At 36.8% G+C, this 25,961-nt stretch overlaps 1 protein-coding gene across 3 annotated transcripts in view; it reads left to right on the top strand.

Moving 5' to 3' along the window:
- LOC114248634 (uncharacterized) overlaps positions 1 to 25,961 on the top strand; it is an 89,343-nt gene that overhangs the window by 8,611 nt on the left and 54,771 nt on the right. The window contains exon 4 of one of the 3 annotated variants that reach the window (XM_028181932.2): positions 3,637 to 3,756. The exons of 1 other annotated variant lie outside the window; for it this stretch is intronic. In XM_028181932.2, the coding sequence (XP_028037733.2) occupies positions 3,637 to 3,756 (120 nt within the window). Of the gene's footprint in view, positions 1 to 3,636; positions 3,757 to 14,573; positions 15,472 to 25,961 lie in introns of those variants that run through there. One more of the 3 variants, XM_028181933.2, reaches the window with a different exon arrangement.

Genomic DNA, 25,961 nt, shown 5'->3' with positions numbered 1-25,961 from the left:
GGAATCCGTCCGACGGGGGACACATTAAATGAAAATCAAAATTGTCATTTTTATTTAATTCCGAGCATTTTCATATTTATCTACCTTTTAAACCTTCTCTGGACTTCCACAAATAATTTAAAACCAAAATTAGCCAATTCAGTTCAGCCGTTCTCGAGTTTTAGCAAGATTATCGAACAGCAATTCATTTTTATATACCTAGTCTTGCCATAAATACTGAGACAAAGGAAAAAAAATTCTATTGCAAATAACATTTATTACTTTTACAGTGTGTTAGTTTAATATATAAATATAAAACAATTTAAAGTATAAAAAGTTTATTCGAAGTGGGCTCCATTGGCTGCAATACAGTCCGTTAAACGTTGAGGCCAGTTATCAATAATACCTCTACCAATCACTAATACCAAGCGTATGGAGAGTTTTAAAAATTACATTTGGCTCCATACCTACTTTGTGTAATGCAATCACAGCGATTCGGTTCTCTTTACTACCCCACTCCATTTTAATATCACAAAATATTGTACAATGTATTGGCGCCAAAATGAGAAAACTCAATGAGCAATCATATAAAAATGACAGATTCCAAATTCAAATGTAATATTTTGTTTATTTTTAATTGTAACAGTATTTATGGCCAGACTGAGTATATAGATAGATATGGACGAGTTTGTGGCCAATCTGGTCTTAAGTATTTACCAGAGCTCATGGAAATCAACACAGTAATTACCACCACTCACCTTAATACATGAGTTTTGAGTCCAACGGTTGCCTTTCCCTTCAAACCGAAAGGCATTATTGCTTCACGGCAGAAATAGCCAGGGTGGCGGGTACCCGTGTGGCGACACAAGACTCCTTACTACCAGTAATTGATTATATTGTTAAATTATAATAAATTGATTTTTACACTCTTATAAAGTTCATAGAATTCAATATTTTTATAATTGCATAAAATCTATTTATATCAATTGTCTCACCCGATTGATGAAAAGCAGGAAAGAAGAAGCAAGCTTACAAGCAAGAAGGCTTACAATAAAACTTTCTGGGATTTCTTGCTCATATGCATAACATTTTGAAATTCAGTTCAAAAGGTTACTGTAAGATAGGCTTTAATAGAAATTCGAATAGAATAGTGAACGTTGCCCGTAATCCAATGAACTTGTATGTCATCGTATTGCATGGCTGTTTCAATTTTAGCCAGACGTGTGAAACCTTTTGGTGGCATCACAAATAATAATATTATTATCATTGAGAAACAAATTCAATGCTGGGACGAAATCACTATTTTATTATTTTGCTTGTCGAATACTTCAATAAGATAGAAGTAGTCGTAGGTAGTAGTTAGTTGTTCTTTTTAGGCGTTTTCATCATTTTTTTAAATAATTCTAGAACTATTGATACGTTAAATAAAAAAAATTGAGGAACATTGGAAGTTTTTCTTTTCATTTTAATTGAAAAAAAAAACCGTTAAATCTTTTATGTAAGTGCTAAAAGAAAATCGTAACAAATAGTAAATTGAAATTTTAAATCTCAAAAATTGTGTACGTACTTTTTAACGTTTTGAACGACAAACAAAACGGCAGTGGCGTAAAATAATTAGTTGAAATTAAAACAACATGAACAAATGTGATGATGTGATAAACGTTGTGACTGATATCCCAGTGCATTTCTAGCTACGTGTTGTGTTTATAAGTGTTAATAAAGAATCACGTCATTAGTCGCCTGAAGAGAATTTTTCGGTAAGTTTTGCCTATTATATTTTTTTGCCAATAAAATATTTTGTGAAGGGACTTTCATTGTATTTGTATGTTTACGTCAAAATATCATCTTAAATATCATTCTAAAGTAATTAATAGTAAAGCTCTTTTGATTGCACTCAAACTTCAACGTATAATTAACAAACTTAGGTATCCAATTTACGAAACCAATATTTTATTTCATTTTGGTGCGACATACATGTATGTATCTACGCCTAAGCAATGTCCACATATCACGTACTAGCAATATAAACTTGAAATTTTCAGTTAAAGTAATTTAAATGTATATAGCATTACATATCCGAGCTAAAACGATACCCTTATTATAGAGTAGCCTAACTTTATGACTTGTTAGTGTTGCGTAAGATACATAGTGTTGATTTTTTTGGGTATATAATCATTTAGAGGCTTTATGCCAATCATAAATTATTATTTCTAGGTAATCGGCATGGCGTGGCAGATTCATTCCTTGTAATAATACGAGGCTTTGCCAAATTCGGCTTTTCAGAGCTTAATATGCCAAGGTACAGAGATAAACTGCGTATGGTTGTGATCGTGAATAATGTTTTGTTAAGCTATGCATGTTTATTGTTTGCTGCTGAGCAATAATTTCCGGCTATTTCAGCTACATGTCTTGTATTTTTTTTAAATAAAATTTTGTGATTTCTTATTTATTTTTCGTATCGCGTCCTGCACAAAATTAATTATTTGCAAATATGTATTAAATAAAATGCGGTGTGAAAATAATTCAAAAGTAAAATTAATTATTTGCAAATATGTTTTAAATAAAATGCGGTGTGAAAATAATTCAAAAGTTTAAAGCTCGGGGGAGGGCTCTAAGGAATTGTTTGAGATGATTCTCCGTTGCTTTTTTACCATCGCACCTCCCGCCATCCGAGAAGAGTTCATCCATATTACCTGGAATCGTTTCTAGCCATATTTTCCCCCCGGCTCTGGAATAAAAACCCCTCCATGATGTTTCGGGAGTGCTATGACAGGCTCTTCTTCAAATGAGGCTTGCGGAGATCACTTAGGCGTAGGCAGGCACTTAGGAGTAGAGTTCATTTATACTACTTGGAGCCACTGCGTTCATCCACAGTGTGCTTCCAGAGATCTTTTTTGCCACGTACTATCCGGTTTTGGAATGAGCTCCCCTCTACGGTGTTTCCCGAGTGCTATGACATGTCCTTCTTCAAACAAGGCTTGTGGAGAGTACTTAACGGTATGCACCGACTTGCCTCTGCCCCTGGCATTGTTAATGTGGGACGGTAACCACAGAACATCATGCGCTGTATGCTCGTCTGCCTACAAGGGCAATAAAAACAAGGCAGCAACTCTTAGGCGTCCCTAAAATTGTTGAGGTCCATGAGTGACTATAATCACTCACCATCACATGGGCCGAATGCTTGTCTGCCCACAAGAGCCATAAAAAGTAGATTTTCTATATTTTTGCTTTTGATGTTATAATATATGTATATTGTATAAGTAGAAACTTGCTTAATACCTAATTATTTTAGCGATTTTACAAATTCAAGTTGATAAACTTTTATCAAATTATTCTATATAAAATTAATTCGTCACTACCAAAACGCTATTTCGCAGCTTCAGCTTGATAAAAATAATAATTACAGTAACTATGTGGATTTGAGAATAAATGAACAAGATAAAGAATTTAAATAAAAAATATATAATATATTTAATGTATGAAATTAATATACGTCAATTATGAATGTAAAGTTCTCATGAAAACGGGACATTTTATGTGCATTCTTGATACACGTTTGCTGGAGGTTGTTCGTAATTTAGTATTTATTTAGTTTTGGCATAGGGTTCAATTCGTTTTAGTATTGTACTGGCATAATTATATGATACTGTTGGTCAGATCGGCGGGCGGATCGGGCAGTCATGGGGGGCTAGAGGATATCAGCGACGGGAGCGACGCGGAGCGCCCACGTAGGGGTCATCATCACCTTAGGGTTCCCACACCAGCTATACCTGGGCAGTAAGTCTATACATATTACACTAACTAAACTACGTGCTTACTACGTATAATTGTAAGAAAATAAATATCTCAACTAAAACAACTTTTTCTGGTGGTAGGACGTCTTGTGAGTCTCCACGAGTAGGTACCACCACCCTGCCTATTTCTGCCGCGAAGCAGTAAGGAGTTTCGGTTTGAAGGGTGAGGCAGCCGTTGTGACTATACTGAGACCTTAGAACGTATATCTCAAGGTGGGTGGCGCATTTACGTTGTAGATATCTACGGGCTCCAGTAACCACTTAACACCAGGTGGGCTGTGAGCTCGTCCACCCATCTAAACAATAAAAAAAAAACTTTAATAAGATTTTCCTAGAAGTACTTGTTTTACCGAAAATTTACTTTTATTTGCAATTATAACGAAAACTATACGACCAACTACTTGAACCATAACACAACTGTAATTTAAAATTATAAACAACAAAGTCATTATTTCTTTTTTGGAACTTCAGTGTAAAAGTAAAATTTCAATCTTATAATAATTGATAAACAGCATCTTTGAATCTAAAATATCCTTAAATCCTAGTACAACAATTCCATTTAAAAATATGTACAGGTTATGCTAATATCCTTTGTGAATTTTTTGACGAAGTCGTGTATATCGAGTATGTAAATTTAATCATTAAATAATATTAAATCTCAAAAACAACAAAGCTTTATCGCTCAATTCAAATCTCGTATGAAAACCAAATATATTTATCACATTTAACTAGTTAAGACTTAACTCGTACGGAGAGTACACAATTCGTTACTTCAGACGAGATGCCGCATTGCAATCGCTGAGTTTTACAATAGTTTTGTTTTTAGGCCTTCGTATCTTAATCAAATAAGAGGAGCAAATAATGATAACGTGTAATATAATTAGTTTCAGCACGTACTCCGTAAAGATGACATCTTTTATATCATTAAGTCACACTGTAATGAAGTGTTGAGTTATTCGAAATAGGAAATTATCGATTTATGAATATTTTTTAGTGTTTTTTTTTTCCGGAAATGGAAAAGAATTGTGTTAAAGAATCAGTGATAAGTGTACCTCGGTCTGTGCGGTGGACGTTTCGCCGCGATAGCCTGCCCTTAGCTACTATCAGAGAAGCCTGGATTAAAAGTAGAAGAAGTATTTCTCCCGATCATTTACTATGGCGTAGACGGTAAGGAAAACTATTCAGAAGTTATGACTGTGTAAAATATTTAAAAAAATAACCTTTATGCTACTTCGTTTATCCTATAAAATTTTCATTTAAATATTTCCTAAAACATATTTCGAAATTTCCGCTTCTAATTAGTTTATGTTTAGAAGCGGTATGCCATTAGCATATTATATTTATTTTTACGGTGAATTTTTTTATCTTTCGTTAATAATGCTAGGTGATTCGAAAATAAATTTGATCTTGAATGTCATTCTTTAAAATTTTAATATAGATGACACTAATAAAAATATGCGATTAACTTACTTTTTACAATATTGCACTGATTTCCTTTCATTTGACTTATTGTCAGCACATTAATCATTTATAATTTGGTTTCCTCGATCACATTTGCCAATTTTCTTCGAGTTTCGCGAGCCATTACTGGTGGTAGGACCTCTTGTGAGTCCGCACGGGTAGGTACCACCGCCCCTCCGGTTTCTGCCGTGAAGCAGTAATGCGTTTCGGTTTGAAAGGTGGGGCAGCCGTTGTAACTATACTGAGACCTTAGAACTTATATCTCAAGGTGTGTGGCGCATTTACGTTGTAGATGTCTATGGGCTCCAGTAACCACTTAACACCAGGTGGGCTGTGAGCTCGTCCACACATCTAAGCAATAAAAAAAAAATAAAAAAACCAGAAACGTAAGTGAATTGTAAAATTGTAATATAAATGACATTAAAAAACGCGAGATTAATCCGTAAATATAGTTTCAATTATTACATTACATAGTCAAAATTAAATAGCGGCCTTATTTAAGACTTGTAATATGTAGTAATACTGTAATCAATGTTTTGGCGTAAACAATCTTTTATATAAACATCATTGTAGATTGCACTGGTGTCATTAGAATTTTAGAAATGGTCTAAGAATGAACTCAGAAAAGTCAAAAGTCGTGTCGCATACTTATTTTTGTATTCTAGTTCAGATCAAAGCCCAAAGCATTTTTTTGCTGAATTCTTCCTTGGAGCAGTAGGAAAGACGTTATTCAAAGCAATTGAGATTTCGAATTCATGTCACAATGAATTGCGGTGTTGATATCTTAATTTCTATCTTTCTATCTTCCACTAAGTCCTGTAACCCGTTTCACACTTTTCGTCCGACGAAATAGATTAGTGTGTATTGCCAGTGATGAGTGCACTGAAACGTGTTCGGCCCTACATGCTTCCTTAGTAGATTTAAAGTCAATCGAAGAGCAATCTTTCGGAGCTTCCGTATATGATTGAATCACTGATATGGAGATTAGCAGGAGATCAAAGTGACCATTATAGACCCATCAATAGGACAGTAAGTGACAGTGGATTGGGTACATGACTTGTCCGAACCGTGGAAAGAGACTGCCCAGCGAGACGTGGAAGCAATTCATGGACGATCGTTCTTGAACATGACCTCTACGTCTGGTGGTAGTGTTGACTGCTGCAAGCCCTTACCTTTCGCGGGCTTTGTCTCCGGAGGGGATCGGACGTCGGGCGAGAGTGGAGGGGAATCGTTTAGATGGCGGTCCCTCTACCACCTTCGGCCATCGAGTACCAGATATTCTGCGTATGTCCTTGGCCTAGGAATCCTTGATCCATTGATTGCTGGCTGCGTAGGAGTAGTTTTTGCAGCGGACCTTAGAGAAGATTGATGATATTGATGAAATAATGTTCTGATATAGAACTTTGAAGGAAAAAAACTGAAGAATAACATAATTAGATATTCTCATTTTGACCAGAATGTCGTAGTGTTACTTTGAAGTGACAACTGATAATGGTACTTCATGATTTAGAGCTACTGCTATATTCATCAATACTGAAGAATTTGACGGTAAAGTATACGCAACAGCTTCTATGATATCTCATGAAACTTTATTAATTACCGATAAAACTTTTTACAATAATGACAAATATTTAACTAATAATTAGATCTTTTGTCAAGTTTATTATTTCTTAATTCTTATTGCGATGGATATAGTATGCAAGAATAAACAATATCCAAAGGTCTTTAACCCGATACATGCAATGAAAGCATTCCATTACTACATATATATAAAAAAAATATTATTGTAGAGCCATTCTCTGATAACGGATTACAAAAATATTATGTCACGTTGTTTACTTAAACATCTCGCATAAACTTTTCAATGGACATTGACTTTTTAAATTATATCCTACCTAATCGTTAGTAGCCTAAGCGGCTATTCCTGCTACGCCGGGACGAGTAGGTGAGCTCACGGGTTCAACATAAGAGAATTTGCTGACATTAACCCTAGCAAGAGCAGTTCTTCGCAGAATCTACCACAGGATCGGAATCGCGACCCACTGGGAACTAGCGAGAAATCTCACTGAGATGGAGACAGGTTGAGATAGAGACGACATGCTGTGTCTGTGGTCTAGTTTGCTCGCCGAACTCTTCCTAGTGACCGACGAGTTCGAGAAGAACGGTGCGGTAACCGTACTCGTCGAACTCGAAAAAGAGTCCTAACCCATGCATCAGCTCGCTGAGTTTCTCGCCGAATCTTCTCAGCGGGTCGCAATTCCGATCCGGTAGTAAATTCATTCGCGAAGCAGTTGCTCTTGAGTTGTTAGGTCTCCTTCGGAGGCGCTCGGGCAGCTGTTAGCAAATCCCACCCCTTCTGGCTGAGCCTTTGCTCGCCCATCTGTCCTGGTGAAACTGGAAAGGCCTCAAGGCCACCAGAAATTCATCAATCATAAAAAAAAGGAGAACGGCGAATGATGCTTGAGAAACATAAAAATCACCGAGAGTGGATCTCGGAGATTCGACAAGACGTGTTTCGGGTGACTGCGACTTGCGTTGCCCTGTTGCCTGAGTCGGATAAGTAATTAGCGGCGGCCACGATAAGAGGGTTATCGCGTTGCACCGCATTGTAGTTGCTAACATTGTCAATTTTTCGAATATGATGACTGAATGTTCTTAAATGATTGATCCTTTGATATATTCAGTTGATCCGAAATCTAATACCAATAATTTTTAACATTCGTACATCCGTACATTTCAGCGTAACCCTAACAAGTAGGTGAGCTCACAGGGCTCAAAACTGACGATGTTGCTAACACTAGCCCTAGCAAGAGCAGTGCTTCGCAGAATCTACCACCGGATCGGAAACGCGACCCAATGAGAAGATCCGTAGAGAAACTCAGTGGGCCTGTAGATTAATTTACTCGCAGAGCTCTTCGTCGCAAGCGACGGGTTCGACGAGAACGGTGACCGGTGCTTGGGGTACCTAAAAGCACCGATAGTGGATAAGCAGGATCCGAAATGACGTGTTTTGGGCGACATCAACTGTTTACCATTCGGTCCGCAGGATCGGGAATATGGCTATTAATAATAACCTTACATCATCTGACCCGTTGATGCAGTAGTTAGTGGCCCCCTAACATTGCATTATACTACTCCGTCCTATCGTGTTGCTGGGCAAGGTGGCCAAGTTGTTGAAAATCAGCTGAATTCTAGTCCCTCAGCACATCGGGGTATTATTCCGGTCTGGGAATCGGCGAGGTAAATCCTAGAAGATGACGTGAAAGCAGGTCTACACGAATCTTACAAGTGCGAAAAGGTTTATTAAATTATTGCGCATTAACTGCATCGCGATTATGCTAATCAAATAGTCACTAGTGCCTATTTTATTCTTCATTTTCGCTAGTTGTCCTAGCCTAGCCCTAGTCCTAGCCTCCTATTACGTCGCTAGTATTGTTGCAGAGCTCGGCAAGTTCTTTTCGACCAAAAAATTACCCTGTAAATTTCTACTTAAATTGCCTATATACACGTTCACGGATAGAACCTAAAATGTATGTTAAAAAAATATCTGTGTAGTAAATGAAGTAATGATATTACACCAGTCCACCAGTCATGCGTTGAAATGTGCAACAGTGAAACATTAAAACTGTATGTGTGATAATGTTGAAATTAATTATAGGCATTCGTCGGTTGTAATCAAACAGTAAAGTAATAAGGGGGTCGGAATGATATCGTAATAGTTTTCGTAGTATTCCTCCTTTATTAGGAACAGTAGGCACTGATCGGTATTATATTTAATTTTGCTATTTTTACCCATAACTAACTTACACATCTATATGTACATTACAAATTATGTCGAGGTCTTAAATATTTTTTTGTGTTGTCAATATCTCCCTTATGGTAAATAATAAATGTTTCCCAATATATAAACAAATTCCATAATCTTTTGAAGTCGTCGTGGCCTAAAGGTTAAGACGTCCGGTGTATTCGTATGTAGGGATGTATCGGTGTTCGAATTCCGCCGGCAGGTACCAAATTTTTTATTTTTATTTGTGTGAGGACGAGCTCACAGCCCACCTGGTGTTAAGTGGTTACTGGAGCCCATAGACATTTACAACGTAAATGCGCCACTCACCTTGAGATATAAGTTCTAAGGTCTCAAGTACAGTTACAACGGCTGCCCCACCCTTCAAACCGAAACGCGTTACTGCTTCACGGCAGAAATAGGCGGGGTGGTGGTACCTACCCGCGCGGACTCACAAAAGGTCCTACCACCAGTAAAGGTTGAGGTGTCTCTCATTTTACAAGTGAGGAGGTCGTGAAATCTTCCATCTATCTATGCAATAAATAAATAAACACTAAGGTAATCTAATTTCGTTTCATTTAAAAGTAACTTAAAGAAAACTATTAGAATTGCGTACATATATGTATGTATTGTACGACGATGGTTCTTTGGAGGTTGAAACGTTTAATTCCTGTGTTTTCAAAGCTAGATCGTAGGCGTTTGGCACATTCATCTGGTGACGTCAAGCCTGTCGCCAAAACGCTAGTTACACACGCGACTACGATCGTACATTACGTTTTACGATAGAAGTTCTTAATAACGTTTCGTCATTCGACACGACGAAGTTTTTTTTTTATATGTCATATATTTATTCATAAAAAGATTCATAATACATTTTCATTTAAACCATGCCCTGCAAAACTGCTTACGCAGTTTGACTGCAGGTAACTCGCTTTATACAAACATAGCGTATAAATTATTAAATTAGGTTATATTAATACAATTAATTTACGTAAATAGTTACAACGTATTTAACAAGTGTTTTTTTAATAATCTTTTAAATTTAGCAAGTAGTTTTTTAGATGCCTTCAAGCGTTTTAGGCAAGGGCGGATCCAGAGGGGGGGGGTCATGGGGGTCATGACCCCCCCCTGAGCTGGTTCCAGGACCTAGGTGGACCACATATTGAACATAATGATTTTTGGACCACGGTTATGGAATATAAATAAGATGCCTCATTCCGGGCGTGATAGTGCTTCTCTAGATTTCTTCAAGAGAAGATGACAATATGTACGTGTATATGTACAAGTTATTATGTGTTAAGTTTTTCAAGTGTACAATAAAGAATAAATATTTTTAAGTACAGTACTTACGTACATTAATAAAATACCTACTTTTTACTTGTATCTATTGTTATCAAAATTAAATTATAAGTTCTTGACTTGACTATGACTATGTGACCCCCTCCTGGCACCAAAGCTAGATCCGCCGTTGGTTTCAGGTCTAATTGTACGCATTGATTAATTTTACTCTGTAGCACTTACTGTACATTCTTAATCTAAGCAATTGTGATTTAAATGTGCCTAGTTGACGAATTAAAACCACTAAGTCTGTTTAAGACTGCTCACCTCTCATTTTAACTTATTAATTTCAAAACTGAACAGGTTTAGTTGAACAACTTTAATTTTTCTAATAATTTCATAAGACGATCGTGTCATGACATTACACACAAGTCTGAGTTTATCTGGCGATGACTTGGTCAATACACATTACGAAAGCTTGAAGTCGTCGTGGCTTAAAAAGTAAGACGCCCGGTGCATTCGTATCAAGCGATGCGACTGTGCCGGTGTTCAAATCCCGCAGGCAGATAGATCATTTCAAAAATGGGTACTTAATAGATATTTACGATTTTTTTATTATTTATTTTTACGGTGAAAAAAATAGTAGGTATCGTGTAATAAAAATCAAACCCGTACAAATTATAATTTGCGTAGTTACTGGTGGACTCACAATACCTCCTCCTCCTCCTTACATCGTTGATGTCTATGGGCTCAGGTAACCACTTAACGCTAGGTGGGCCGCGAGTTCGTCCAAGCATATAAGCTATAAAAAAACTAGATTCACTCCAGTTGGTTTGTGTACGAATTATTCTGTTATTGCTGTCATATACCAATCTTTATGAAAACTAAATTTGGCATCCTTACCTTAATGACGTCGTGACACTCCCTCCTTGGCGTAACTACTAAAATACCCAGACGAACTACGTCATTTGTTTTCACAAATATTGACCATTATATTATTAATTTTAAAGACTCTCACATTACAAGAGTCCATTTTGTCAATTTCTTAATTGAATGAGAATTGAATACTAGGTAGGATATAATAATTCATGGCTGCTTCGGGAGGTACCTGTGGAAGTTCTGTAGGAGAGAGCCACATCCGGGTTGCCAGCAGTGCGGGCATCCGGACGATGACGCTCAGCACGCACTCGAAGCGTGCCCGCGTTGGCAGTACTCGCGGCGGGACCTCATCGCGGTGCTGGGGAGAGATTTCTCCTTGCGGGCTGTCATCGCCCGCATGCTAGAGGATCAGAATTCGTGGGAGGCCATGACCAGGTTTTGCGACCTGGTCATGGCGTTCCGTGAGGCTGAGGAGCGCGAAAGGAAGTGGGATCCCTCTTCGGCTCCTCAGCGAAGAAGGTGGAGTGGGCGGCACGGGCGCGAAGCTCCCGTTCATCTCCCATAGGGGCTGTCGGGTGCCGGGTGCGGGGGCGCCTGGTACTCGGCTGTTGGTCCGGTGGTGAGGCGGCGCAAGGTGGCTCCTGTGCACCGCTCACGGTATGTCTCCCGAGACGACGTCCTGCGGGATCTTCCCGGGGATGGAATCCCGTCCTATTATCAGGACGGGTACCGGTGATGGCGAGTCTTCGGCGCGCACTATGCGGTACCGTGGGTTCGTGGGTTTCGGAGTGGTGGGGCTCGATGGGGTTTAGTCGGTAGTCGGTTTTGTGGGGTAGCTCTTGCGTAGCTGACGCCATACAGTGTCTCACGCGTCTCTCTTAAGGCGTAGTCTCCCGGTAGGAATTGGAAGAAGAGGAGGACCACGGTCTTCCTCTTCTCCCTATTCTTCTCTGGAGGCGCCGGAGTCCGACATAACGCGGTCTGTTCCCCCCTCGGCTTGGTATCTGCAAATGGATTCCCCAGCGTTAAAAAAAAGGATATAATAATTCGTACCACACTATTTTATATTTATTTTGGGAACACTTCAAACAGTCCTTTCTCTCTGATACTCAACAAAACATCACAATTTAATTTTAAAGATATATTTCTTCTAGACGAATTTTGTATCTAGACGATCCAAAAAAGGTTATATTGCTTCAGGCAAATAAATGCTCGTAAGTTTAGTCGAGAAATCCTTGAAATTCCAGGAACAGTGTTTCCTCTTTGATGCTATTTCGCCTGACGAGATTCTCGAAACAATTTGATGAGTCTTGTAAATATTTTTCTACTCGAGAACTCTTCAAAAGTTTGCTAGTGTTTTTGTAATTAATTGGCTATAACATAATCATTCGCGAAATTTATAAACATCGTTAAATTAAACTGAACGTCATAGTTTTTCGTATTGTTAGTATTTCCTGTTAGTATTTTCAATCATTAGACGGTGCTCATTAATTTTAAATAAGATTATATTAATGTTCCAATAAAAATATTTATGTTATAATAAAAGTCAGTTGGTTAATCTGGTTAATCGAAAAAAATTGTGTATTTATAAAACTATGTATTATTAAACCGCTGGATGCCAGGCAGCGCAGGACCGGTCTTTGTGGCGAGGCTTGGGGAGGCCTATGTCCAGCAGTGGACGTCCATGGGCTGATAAGAAGAAGAAAAAGTATTATTAATACATACATAGTATTATAAAAGCTAAGTTTCTGTATAAAACAGTATAAAGGTGGTGTACTTAAATGTTGGTATGGATAACAGAACACACAGGCTCATATCGTTTTTAATTTTTGCGTCTCGCCTGTTTAGTGTTTCTTTTACAATTATATTTGCTGGTATTTAAATGGTTGTACATAACGTATTACGTATTAATGTACCTTGTTTTTGTCGCGAAGCAGCCATTCGTTTCGATTTGAAGATTGGGCTAGCAGTAATACACTATAATTGAGACTACAATCGGCAAGGTACTATTGGGAGTTATGTTATGTATTAAAAACATCTCCGGCTCTGGTAATCACTTTACCCTGGGTGGGTCGTGAGCTCGTTCACTCTTCAAAGCAGTAAAAATAAAAGAGTATCTAAGTCAAAATAAAATATATATCTTGTTATTCAGTTAATGAATCATATTTAATTCCGCATGTTCTGTTTAGGGTTGGTTACCAAGGAAATTTGTTTAGTGCTATTGAAATATTGTTTAGTGAAAAAATATTGTTTAGTGCTATTGAATTTTGTTTCCCCTTTTTAAATATCTATAAGTATCCTATACCTATCACCGCATGTTGGTATGTATTTTTTTTATTGCATAGTTGGGTGGACGAGCTCACAGTGCACCTGGTGTTAAGTGGTTACTGGAGCCCATAGATATCCATAACGTAAATACGCCACCCACCTTGAGATATAAGTTCTAATTTCTCAAGTATAGTTACAACGACTGCCCCACCCTTCAAACCTAAACGCATTACTGCGTAACCAGCCGCACGGACTCACAAGAGGTCCTACCACCAGTAAATTTTAAATTTAATGTTCAAAATATATCCTACGTAACTACAGAACCTTACATCTCTTACCAGTACCTACTGGCAGTATAATTTAGTAAAGCCTGTAGAAACTGTTTAAGTGGGTGGCACCTGTCATCGTTATATTTGTTTGGGCCGAGAATCCATTACGGAAATTCATAAACGGTTTGTGGTTGGTTGTCATAGTTTATATACATAATATTATGTATATTAAGGCTCCCATCCTCATCTAATAGCTCAGAGGTATCATTACTTATCAGTAATTATCAATAATTACCTTTACCTACACTCATTTTTTCTGGTTACATTTGATTATGTAAGGCTTATTCCATCATCGTGGCACTGGAAGTCATTCATGTTCAAATGTATCAAAAATTAAAAGCGGTACCTACCTATCTAATTTCGAACTATGGAGCTTATGTCAATGCTATGGACTTTTTACCTATTAAGGATCATGAATTCGCTTGTGGACCATTACATTAAACCTTAAGTTTAATATAAGTACACATTTTAAAATTTTCAAAGTTTCCTTTATAGATTGTTCAAAAGACAATACATTTCCGACGAAAACTCTCGTAGATAGATAAAATGTATAGTACGATATCGCAGATGAATAAACAGGCAATGCTTTTCTATGATTGATGATGATAAGCAACGAGTGTAAGATATCTATATAGACGATAAATTTTCGAGTTTTTGATTAATTTATTTACTGATCATCGCTTTATATTAAATCACTTGGTATTTGTTTAAGTGATAAATGGGATACGGATGGGCTTTGAAGTGCTAATTTTTTATTGAAACAAATCAGAAATTGGCAAATGCCAGACGAGAAGTAGCGTCACCTTTTCTTTTCATTGCGCTGCGCGTCGTGTTGGTGATTCGTGAATCGTTGTTCGCAATTCGCAAGAGTGGGCGTAAACCTCGCTCTCCGGGCCGGGGCCGTAGTTCTGTTCAGTTCACTCAGTTATTCAGTTCAGTTCGCAAAGAGCAAAGCTCGTGCATCCTTGTGTTTTCGAACGACTAACAAACAGTAGACACAGTTATTTGTTTCAGAACGTAAAAGAAATGCCAAAATCTTGACATTTCTCTATTTATTAAAATACATTAAATTTGCTTGGCCCTGTATGTAACACCTAGGAAATAAAATATAAACGAAAAGATATTTCATTATGAACCTGCTGCTGTATTAAATTCCGTTCTAAGGACTAAGTGAGACAATCTATTGTGTTAGAAACGAATTTCGAGAAACCATTGAAAACCGATTACTTTTAGTGTACAGACACACGTTCTGTTGATTAAAAATTAAAGTGATTTATCGTTAAACAAGTGGAACGAACTGTGAATAGTGGACGTGTTGGATTGGATTTCGCAAAAGCATGACCTGCTAAATGAAGGAAACATATCCTGACGAAATTATGCTGTGTTTCGTTCAAGGGTTTGGAGATAGTGAACGTGGTTATAGTAAAAGCAGAGAGTGTCCAGATCAAAACAAGCCTCGAACTGACTTGCATTCTAAAAAAAGTGCCAAAAGAGTGTCTCTTCACCTTGAAGAGGCAGACCAGCCAGTTGAATTAAGATCAAAAAAGTCAGAAGGCTTATTGACGGGGAAATCTTTGAGGCTGTCGTCTGGTGGTAGATTTCCGGAAGTGAAAAGGAGCCTGAGTGATAGATTTTCTGTCATTTCTGATGCAAGTAGCAAGAAGCCTGCAAAAGGACTATTGACCATTAGAAAGACTTGGTAAATAAGATTTCAGTTATATAATTTAGTCAATAAAATATTATTATTAAATCTAAGTAATATCTATCATAACATAAATATCAGTTAATTATTCCTTTATGAAGGCCACCTATGCTAATGAATTTGACTACTAAATATCTTGAAGTAGCACTCAATTACTACATATTACCTTCCTAATATCTACTTTTGGATCAATACAATGAAGGTCAATATGCAATTTGGAGGCTTACATATTGAAACACTAATAACATAAACTTTCAACATAGACTTTCACCCAGTTGAATATATTCCTAGACAGTATGCACATGCAAAGGTTTAATTGGAAATAACATAAGAAATTAAGTTTTTTTCTATGAGTTACTTACCTGCAATCTAAGAATGTAGTGTATTGATTGCAATAAATAGTTGTAATTAATCTTCCAATGCTAATGAAAATGTTGTCAAATCGTAATTTGGAACAAAATAACCATAATACTTCTAATATTGGTGATTGTTATTGGGTTGCAATGGACCAAAAAGACTCAGTATAACTTAAAATGAAGTGGTACAATTTTTTTGCACTTGATGTAATTGAAAATGCATATAACAGAAGTTTTATAAAATCTAAATAGCTACCAAATCAACAAAACAAAAGCTAAAAATATAAAATAAGTGAATCATTTTACATTTATTTAATATGTTTTCCCCAATGTCTTTGTTTGTTTTTGTGCCTGCTGGTCAGAAAGTTAAATGTTACGTCAATACAATTGAGGCTAATTTATTGGATAGACTAATCTCATATCTTTGCATGAGGTTCCCCTAACATCAGGTGGGCTGTGTACAGGACTTTAGAAACAGCTTAGTTCAGAGACCTGACAGACATATTTTTACATTACAGACATAAATCGGTCAGATCAAACCTAAATTGATATGCCGGATATTTATAATGTAAGAAAAAAATATTGAAAAGATACAATATCAACGCTTCAAAGGCAAACGTGACTAAGCGACAATAACTGATTTGTACATAAATTATAGGCAATAACCATATTCGATGCGCAAAAAAATATATTTCTAGGTCTATTAAAATCATTTCAATCCTACAGCTACTAGCTAGATTCTACTACAGCTAGATTCGTTAAAATAAAATTTGTTTTCAGGTATTTCAACTTTAAATTAGTCTACTGTAAAGTTCACGCATTGCCTATAATTTATGTACAAATCAGTTATTGTCGCTTAGTCACGTTTTCCTTTCAAGCGTTGATATGATATAATGCTTAGTTAAAAGTTTATATATAAAATAAATTAAAATATTATTGAATTATTGAAATATCGGTACACCCAGGGATGAATTATTTGCTTTACCATTACAGAGGAAACATATATAAACGGAACATATTTTCTGTATTGTATATGTATACAGCCTTGTGTTCAAACCTTTTACAATGTCTGCCCTTCTGTTACATGTTAAATAAGTATTTCAATATTTTTTATTTCCTAATAGTTTTATGAAGCAATTTACGTTCCACCCTTGTTCCTTTCACTGCCAACCTGGTACTGCCAAGCACAGAAGTATTAATGTTCAAATAAAAAAAAAAGTCTTTTATCGTACCTTATTTGCTATGTAAAACTAATTCAATGATAATTCGGTTGGTATTGAACAACATGTGATTTTTCAATCTAACCTATTCTGCATAATATTCTTAAATTTTTTTATTTAATTTTTATTTAATTAAAAATTTCCAAGCTATTGTTTAGCAAATCTTGTTCGTTTCTTCAAACTTAATAATAGTGTTGTTAATATAAATAATACAAATGTTACATTATGACACCATACTATTTTCATATCATAAATCATTTTGTAGTTCTATACAAAAAAGGCATACTAATTAATGTAATGTTTTGATTCCAAAATTATGAAATTGATTCACATTTTCAATGGTTTATGACTCAGTTTAGTTGAACATTATATCTTTATCATTGGGCTACTGATAGTTTGGTAATGTTGGTAACTGTCTTTTTAATATGAATCTTGTCAACCTTTTTTCTATTTCACGATGGATAAAGTTTCTTGCGAATGTCTCAGAGAGATATCATATTTTTGAGCTACAAAACATCACTAGTAGCACACATTGCAAGAAAACTTCAGTTTTAAGATACAAGAGATGGTCATGAAGAATGCAGTTCCTAGTTTCTGGATCGCGGTCAAACCAAAGTGAATTCGATGATTGTACTCTGTTCACTGATATCACTTTCATATCATGCTCTGAGACACTGAGTTTATACTCACACTAACTCATCTCATTTTTGATGGTAATAATCAGCCACCATCTTGAAATTCACCCTTAAGATAGTAGACCTGGTTATTGGATTTAAAAGTTTTTGAGTACTTTTCCCTATCTGTGGATCTCTGATATTATATATTACTAGATGATTTTTGATAATGCCATCTTGTTTTGTCTTTAAAGCGGTTAGTTGCCCTCAATTAAGAAAAATAGTTTTATTATTCGCCAATAGATGTCGGGAAGAGTTGATTATTGAAAAGACGAATAAAACAACATTTTCTGAAAATAAATCGTAGCTAGATCGATTTATCGCCCCCGAAATCCCCTGTATACTAAATTTTATGAAAATCGTTGGAGCCGTTTCCGAGATTCAGATTATATATATTATATTAATATACAAGAATTGCTCGTTTAAAGGTATAAGATAAGATTATAATCCAATGTCACACCATCACACTGTCAATTGACCATACTTTTTTGTTATCTCTAAGGAGCTCTATTTCTTTCGTCAATGTATATATGCTATGTGTTATCAAAGCCTCATGTTCATTTTTTCAGTTGTTAATAGAGAATAATAAAACTTCCTTTTTTAAGTAAATACTTTATCTTTTGTTGTATTACTGAGCGATTGGTTAACATCATGTAAGGCAAATGTGCATCACAGCATTAGTCAAAGAAGATATGATAAGATAGACACCTGGGAGAACTAGTGATTACAAACACCTGCAATATCTTCAAAGATAACGATATAGCCACAGATAAAGGTTAAATAAAAACTTCACTAATTTAAAAACATATAACTGTAACATGTATTTTAAATTTGATTTTAGATAAGTACCTACCCTTAAAGATGGTAAAGTTAATTTAAAGTAGGATTAAGAGGATAATTCGAGCATTAAGTCGAAGACATTGAAATAACGGCTAATATTACCAGCAAAAAATAGGAGTTAGAAGAAAAGTTTGGTAAGAAAGTATAGGCGAGCATACCAGTACTGTGGACTGTTAATAAAGAATCTTAATAATCTTCCCATCAATAGCCCTATTATCATAATACTGTTAGTGTAGAACTGTTATCCTGAAAAATTTTATGCTAGGTACATTAAGACTCATCATGTAGGTAATAGAAGTGAAAAATTGCGATATGACTTTTCAAATCAAAATCCGAGGCAGATTTTACGGTAGGCAGCGGTTACCACGGTAACCACTCACCATCAGGTGGGCCGTATGTTCGTCTACCTACAAGGACAATAAATAAATAATGTATCTGAAATTAAATTGTTAATTAAAGTGGGTGTTTGTTTCTTGGACACTTAATTTTTTGTTGCCAATTTTAGATATGAATATAAAGATAGGTATGCACTAAAGATGCAGTGTTGCAAGATTTGATAGACAGTTGCCACGTGTTACTGTTCCAATTTAAGGTGAGATGTGTGCTAACAAAAATAGTCTGTGCTTGGAGTTGTATTAGTAAATGTTATAAGTATTTTCTTAACGAAAATTTAATAGTATTAGTGGTCGCCCAGTACTTAGTCGAAATTCGACCATAACTATTAATTGAAATTATAAGTTTGAACATTATTATGGTTCTATTGTCAAAGACTACGAGTATATTTCTATAATCACAGATTGCGCCAAAACTACACCATAGATAAATAATATTAAAGACAAACAATAGTATTAATCTATTCTCAATTTGACCCTAGACTTTAACAATAAACAAAAGAGTATACATGCGTGTGTCTGTCAAATACATGGTAGTGTGTGTAACATTTTTTATTTATTTATATAATGTATTTTACACATAATTAAAAAAAAAATTAGTATTCTGCACTCCTTCTCTATATTCTCTATAAGTGTGGGAAATTTCACACTCCCTCGTCCGCGCAATTTTCGTAAAAAGGGTACAGAGTTTTTGCTTCACGTATTGATATAGATTTGATAAAAATCGCGTCGGTTTCTCTTGTATGCCCTATCGATCATCCTATTCGCTGTAAATAATGTATAATCAGCATCAATTATCTAATCCAATGTAATACAGGGTGGCCCATAAGTCCTTTGATATGAAAAAATTTTTATTAAAATAAAACTAATTACATTATGAATTAAATTTTTATTTACATAAAAAGCTTAAAAAACGGGAATTATTTTTTGAAAATAACATCTCCTAAATGTAATCCGTTGCGATCACGGCACTCTTGCAAACGACATCTAAAATTGTCGATGACTGCGCGGCACGTCACTGCTGAAATGCTTGTCATTTCTCTGCGGATGTTTTCTTTTAGGGCCTCAATTGACCGCGGGTTTGTGTCGTATACTTTAGCCTTAAGGTAGCCCCACAAAAAAAAATCCATCGGGGTCAGATCTGGACTACGTGGAGGCCAGGAAATGTCTCCTCTCTTAGAGATAACTTTGCCAGGAAAAAGTTGACGGATAACGGGCATAGCAGTGTTAGAGGTGTGAGAAGTGGCCCCATCCTGTTGAAACCACGTCCTGGCATTAAAGCCTGAAAAGTTTTGCAATTCTGGTATGAAAAACTCTTCGATCATAGCCACATATCGCTCCGACGTAACAGTAACTGCGCGCCCTCTGCCATCCTCAAAGAAGTAAGGCCCTAGGATACCATGGGCTGACATAGCGGCCCAAACAGTCACTTTCAGACTATGTAAGGGCTTCTGATGCTTAAGTTTTGGATTGATGGGGCTCCAATAGCGGCAATTTTGTTTACTAACATGCCCGTTAAGATGGAAATGAGCCTCGTCAGAGAACATTATGTTATTGAAGGAAGTAAACCGATTCAACATTTCATTCGCATAATTTTGTCTTTGAATACCGTCAGTTTCCTTTAATTCTTGAACCAACTGAATTTTGTAAGGGTGCATATGTAAATCTTTCTTCAAAATCCGTTGTAACGATGTCCTGGATACGTTTAATGCTCTGGCGCGCTTACGAGTTGACTGTGTCGGATTTTCGCGAATAGACTGTGTCACTGTGTCTATGTTTTGTACCGTACGTGACGTCCTTGGGCGACCCAACCGCGGTTTATCTAACGTCGAACCGGTCTCCTCGAACTTAGCAACCCAGTTCTTAATCTTTTGAAGAGTTGGAGTGTCGTCAAAGTTGTGTAAACCTTTGTGTTCTCGAAATTTACGCCGCGCAACGGTTGCCGAATTGTCGTTTTTATAAAACTCGCGCACACAAAACGCACGGTCCGCTCCGGTAAAACGCTCCATCGCGACTAAATTCCCAGAAACCGAAGTTACTCCCCCCGCTTCCCCTGCACCGCTCACGCGCGCCCTGTTCGTTTTATTCAAATTTTACTTTTCAAAGGACTTATGGGCCACCCTGTATAAATGCGATAGTGAGTTTGTTATGCTTTTAAGGCTTAACTACTCAACCTATTTGCAAATCATAAAACACTTTAAAGCTCTCAAACAAACCGTTTTTTAGGTTAAGCGGATATTTCGATCTCAAAACTCTATCCACAACTGAGACTCTTAACAATTACATTTTAAAATCGACGGGGGATCAAATGAAGGAAGAACTTGCATAGGTGTGTTGCGGTATTAACCATTAGGTACGGGTACACGACCAGACTTCCCTCGAGCTATTATAGCACTGCTACTGTTAGTAGATACTTCTAGAAGTTACACCCGTAAATCTCAAGAGTGTGTATTCGTGACCACACCTACACATATTAACATTAGGATATCAGGATATTATTACAACGCGAAGATCGCGAGAATACATCCGAGACATAAGACATCATAGAATAAAAAGTACTATCCCAAGAGATTGATATTTTTTCTACATTAACTACCAATATTTACAAAATTAATATTATACATTAAATCGCAAGACACGCATCAGCTTATCAAACTGCTAAAGTGGATAAAACACAATTGTAATAATTAATTTATTATTAATTAAAGTAAAGACAGTGTTTGTGTATTTTTACTAAACGAAATTTGTAGACAATAATTCAATAAAATTAGTACTTTAGTTAAATTACGTAAGCAATAAACAAAAGAAAAAGCCTGTAAATCAAGTTTTTCATAACTATACATTATAATTGCATATTATTTTGCTTCAAACAGTTTTATTCAAAAATCAATGAATTATCTGTGTTCAAATCACGATATACATACGAGTATTATAATGTTTTATTCAATGTCTTGAAGTGTATGTTTCGTCCATTTGTGCACGTTGGCTCCACAGCGTCTTTTTTAAATATTTTTTGTATTGATTAGATGGGTGGACGAGCTCACAGCCCACATGGTGTTAAGTGGTGGCCGAAGCCCATAGACATCTACAACGTAAATGCCGCCACCCACTTTGAGATGAGTTCTAAGGTTTCAGTATAGTTACAACGGTTGCCTCACCCTTCAAACCGAAACGCGTTTCTACTTCGCGACATAAATAGGCAGAGCGGTGGTACCTACCCGCGCGTACTCACAAGAGGTCCTACCACCAGTAAAAGGCTGAAACAATTTGTGATTTTAAGTGGTGATTTGAGGTAAAATTGTGATAATACGAAGTACGTAAGCAAAACCACATTTAAATTGGTTAACAGACATACCTATAAATATATATTGTAGCTTGAATATGAACTAATATTAAATTATGCACAGGATTGTTTTTGCATATGAAATGTCTGTCGGCATGATGTCACCGGCCAGCACAAAAGCGACGGAAGCTCCTTAATTTGTCGTAGGCGGCCAGTTCGAATTGCAATTAAATTATAATAGCATCTTATTAGGACCGCACATCTTTAGTCTGTCTGGACAATGATTCCATACTCAGATTTCCCGTTAAGTGTAGAATTAAAATACAGACCACATTTGGCCAAACAGATCTTGTCCTGCCCAAATTTTAACGAATTTGTTCGTGATCATTTACTGAATTTTCCGATTCTGTTTTACTTCTAATAATTGCGAAAAAAAAAACCAAAGTCTGTCTAATCGTTCTCGAATGATGGCGGTCACTATCAAACGGCATTAAATATTTCATTGATTCTGGCTTAAATGGTTGTTTCAAAGTCAACTACAGGCCTTTGTAACTACAACGTCTACAACAGATGTTTCACAACGTTTATTTCACATGTTAGGTATGTGTAAAGCTTGTCCTTGCGATATCTGCTGCTGCTGCTCCGATACCATGACCATCAACGCTGGTGTTCCACAAGGTTCGGTGCTCTCCCCCACGCTTTTCATACTGCATATCAATGACATGCTATCTATTGATGGCATGCATTGCTATGCGGATGATAGCACGGGGGATGCGCGATATATCGGCCATCAGAGTCTCTCTCGAAGCGTTGTACACGAGAGGCGATTAAAACTTGTGTCTGAAGTGGAGAACTCTCTGGGGCGGGTCTCCAAGTGGGGTGAACTGAATTCAGTTCAGTTCAACCCATTGAAGACACAGGTTTGCGCGTTCACTGCGAAGAAGGACCCTTTTGTCATGGCGCCGGAATTTCAAGGAGTATCCCTGCAGCTTTCCGCGAGTATCGGAATTCTGGGGGTCGATATTTCGAGCGATGTAAAGCCAAATTGGCCTCTAAAATGTTGGGAGTTCTCAACAGAGCGAAGCGGTATTTCACGCCTGGACAGAGACTTGCGCTTTATAAAGCGCAGGTCCGACCTCGTGTGGAGTACTGCTCTCACCTCTGGGCCGGGGCTCCCAAATACCAGCTACTTCCATTTGACTCCATACAGAAACGGGCTGTTCGGATGGTCGATAGTCCTGCTCTCGCGGATCGCTTGGAACCTCTGGGTCTACGGAGGGACTTCGGTTCTCTCTGTGTTTTATACCGCATGGTCCATGGGGAATGCTCTGAGGAATTATTTGAGATGATTCCCTCATCTCCTTTTTATCATCGTACCTCCCGCCATCGGAGCAGAGTTCATCCATATTATCTGGAACCGCTGCGTTCATCGACAGTGCGTTTCCAAAGATCTTTTTTGCCACGTACCATCCGGCTTTGGAATGAACTCCCCTCCACGGTGTTTTCCGAGCGCTATGACATGTCCTTCTTCAAACGAGGCTTGCGGAGAGTTCTTTATGGTAGGCAGCGGCTTGGCTCTGCCCCTGGCATTGCTGACGTCCATGAGCGACGGTGACCACTTACCATCAGGTGGGCCGTATGCTCGTCTGCCTACAAAGGCAATAAAAAAAAAAATATCTTTGCATCTCAGCCAATAATTTTAGTATCCGGTCGCACCGGAATCACAAAATAACTACGGATCTATTCATGAATGATGCATGATGGTGTATAAAAATCCAAAACAAATTGAACGTGATCTTCGTGTTGTAATAATATCCTGATATCCTAATCTTGATATGTGTAGGTGTGGTCACGAATACATACTTTTGAGATTTACGGGTGTACCGTCTAGAAGTGTCTAGTACCAGTAGTAGTGCTATAATAGCTCGAGGGAAGTCTGGCCGTGTACCCGTACCTAATGATTAATACCTCAACGGGCTTATGTAAGATCCTCCTTCATTTGATCCCCTGTCGATTTTAAAATGTAATTGTTATGAATCTTATTTGTAGATAGAGCTTTGAGATCGAAATATCCGCTTAACCTAAAAAACGGTTTGTTTGAGAGCTTTAAAGTGTTTTACGATTTGCAAATAGGTTTTGAAGTGTCGGCCCGACGCGTATGTTTCTGTGAATACTAGATCAATCGTATTTTTCTAAACCAGCTAGTTCTTCCTCTAATACAAAATAAGATACAAATGTTTATTAGAGTTTGACCTAAATACCGTATGTTTTTTTTTTATTGCTTAAATGGGTTTACGAGCTTACAGCTCACTTGGTGTTAAGTGGTTACTGGAGCACATGGACATCTACAACGTAAATGTGCCACCCACCTTGAGATATAATTTCTAAGATCTCAGTATAGGTACAACGGCTGCCCCACCCTTCAAACCGAAACGCATTACTGCTTCACGGCAGAAATAGGCAGGGCGGTGGTACCTACCCGCGCGGACTCACAAGAGGTCCTACCACCAGTAAATAAATGTGCAATGCCTTTTTGTATATGTAAGTTTTATTAGAAAATCTGTATTTTTTATGTAATCATTAACTATGTAATTTTATTTGACTGTATCATGAATGTAAGTAATACAAATGGTAGATATAAATAAAGTATTAAGTAATATTTTGAACGTAAGATTACATGAAAACATTTGTAAATAAACACGGTTTGGTGATAAGTAATCGTTGTAAGATTACGCACTAAGGTGCTAATTCGGTTCAGGCTAAAATCGGAACACATCTAAATTTACGAGAAACGCTCTGCGCCATATAAGTGAAGTGTTATGAGCAGTATTTCATTGCTCAAACCTGCTAACGAATGATTTTCACTGTATTTATATACAGGGACGTCTTAAACTAGGATGGGGTCCTTGGGCACACAAGAATTTGAGGCCCGTTTGGAAAGTAAAAAAAGCGAATTATAATAACATTTTTTTACCTAGTATGACCATTTATTATATATAGGTAATCAAATACAGTATGATATAATATGTTATTAATGATATTAGAATGCTGCTGGTTTTTTGGTTACAATTTCGATAACGGTTTCTTTCGGGATTTCTGTTGAGCAAAATCTTCTATTATAGGCATAGTATATGCCTTGTAAATACCTTTTGATTACTGATTTCTAAAAAAAGTGTAATGTGCCCGACAAAAATGTTTTGAGAATAAACGTGTGAGAGAAATTGTCGGTCTTTCGGGGCCCCCTGAGAATGGGGGCCCTGGGCACGGGCCCCGTGTGCCCTTATGGTAAAGACGGTATTGTTTATATATACAGTTTTATTGGTCAGATGAAAGTATTATAGGCATTGCTATTTGGATGCAAATTTCCAGTTCTATATAATTCAACCTAATTTGGTGACCTTATTAATATAATTTTATCACATATCAACAGTTGCGACGTCCATTCACAGTATCTTTTATTACAGCCAAAATTGAATTATTCAATAAACTGATGTTTAATATAGTGATTAAAATAAAGTTGTTTGCTGGGAATTAAAAATGTTCTGCTTGCTTAATAATGTTCCTTTGTTAGAGGCGAAGCCAAAAAAAGTCTCTTAATTAAATTTACCTATCGTATATTGCTTAGATTTCAAGATCAGAATTTTACTAATACTTTTTTCGTTTTCATTGAGAATATGAAGTTGTCCAAGGCCATCGCACTCATAAGTGATAAAATACGATTA

This window comes from Bombyx mandarina, chromosome 21 (genome assembly GCF_030267445.1).
Source record: "Bombyx mandarina strain Sakado chromosome 21, ASM3026744v2".
Lineage (NCBI taxonomy): Eukaryota > Metazoa > Arthropoda > Insecta > Lepidoptera > Bombycidae > Bombyx > Bombyx mandarina.
The sequence above is the reverse complement of the archived record's forward strand: the minus strand, read 5'-3'. Positions and strand labels throughout refer to the sequence as shown.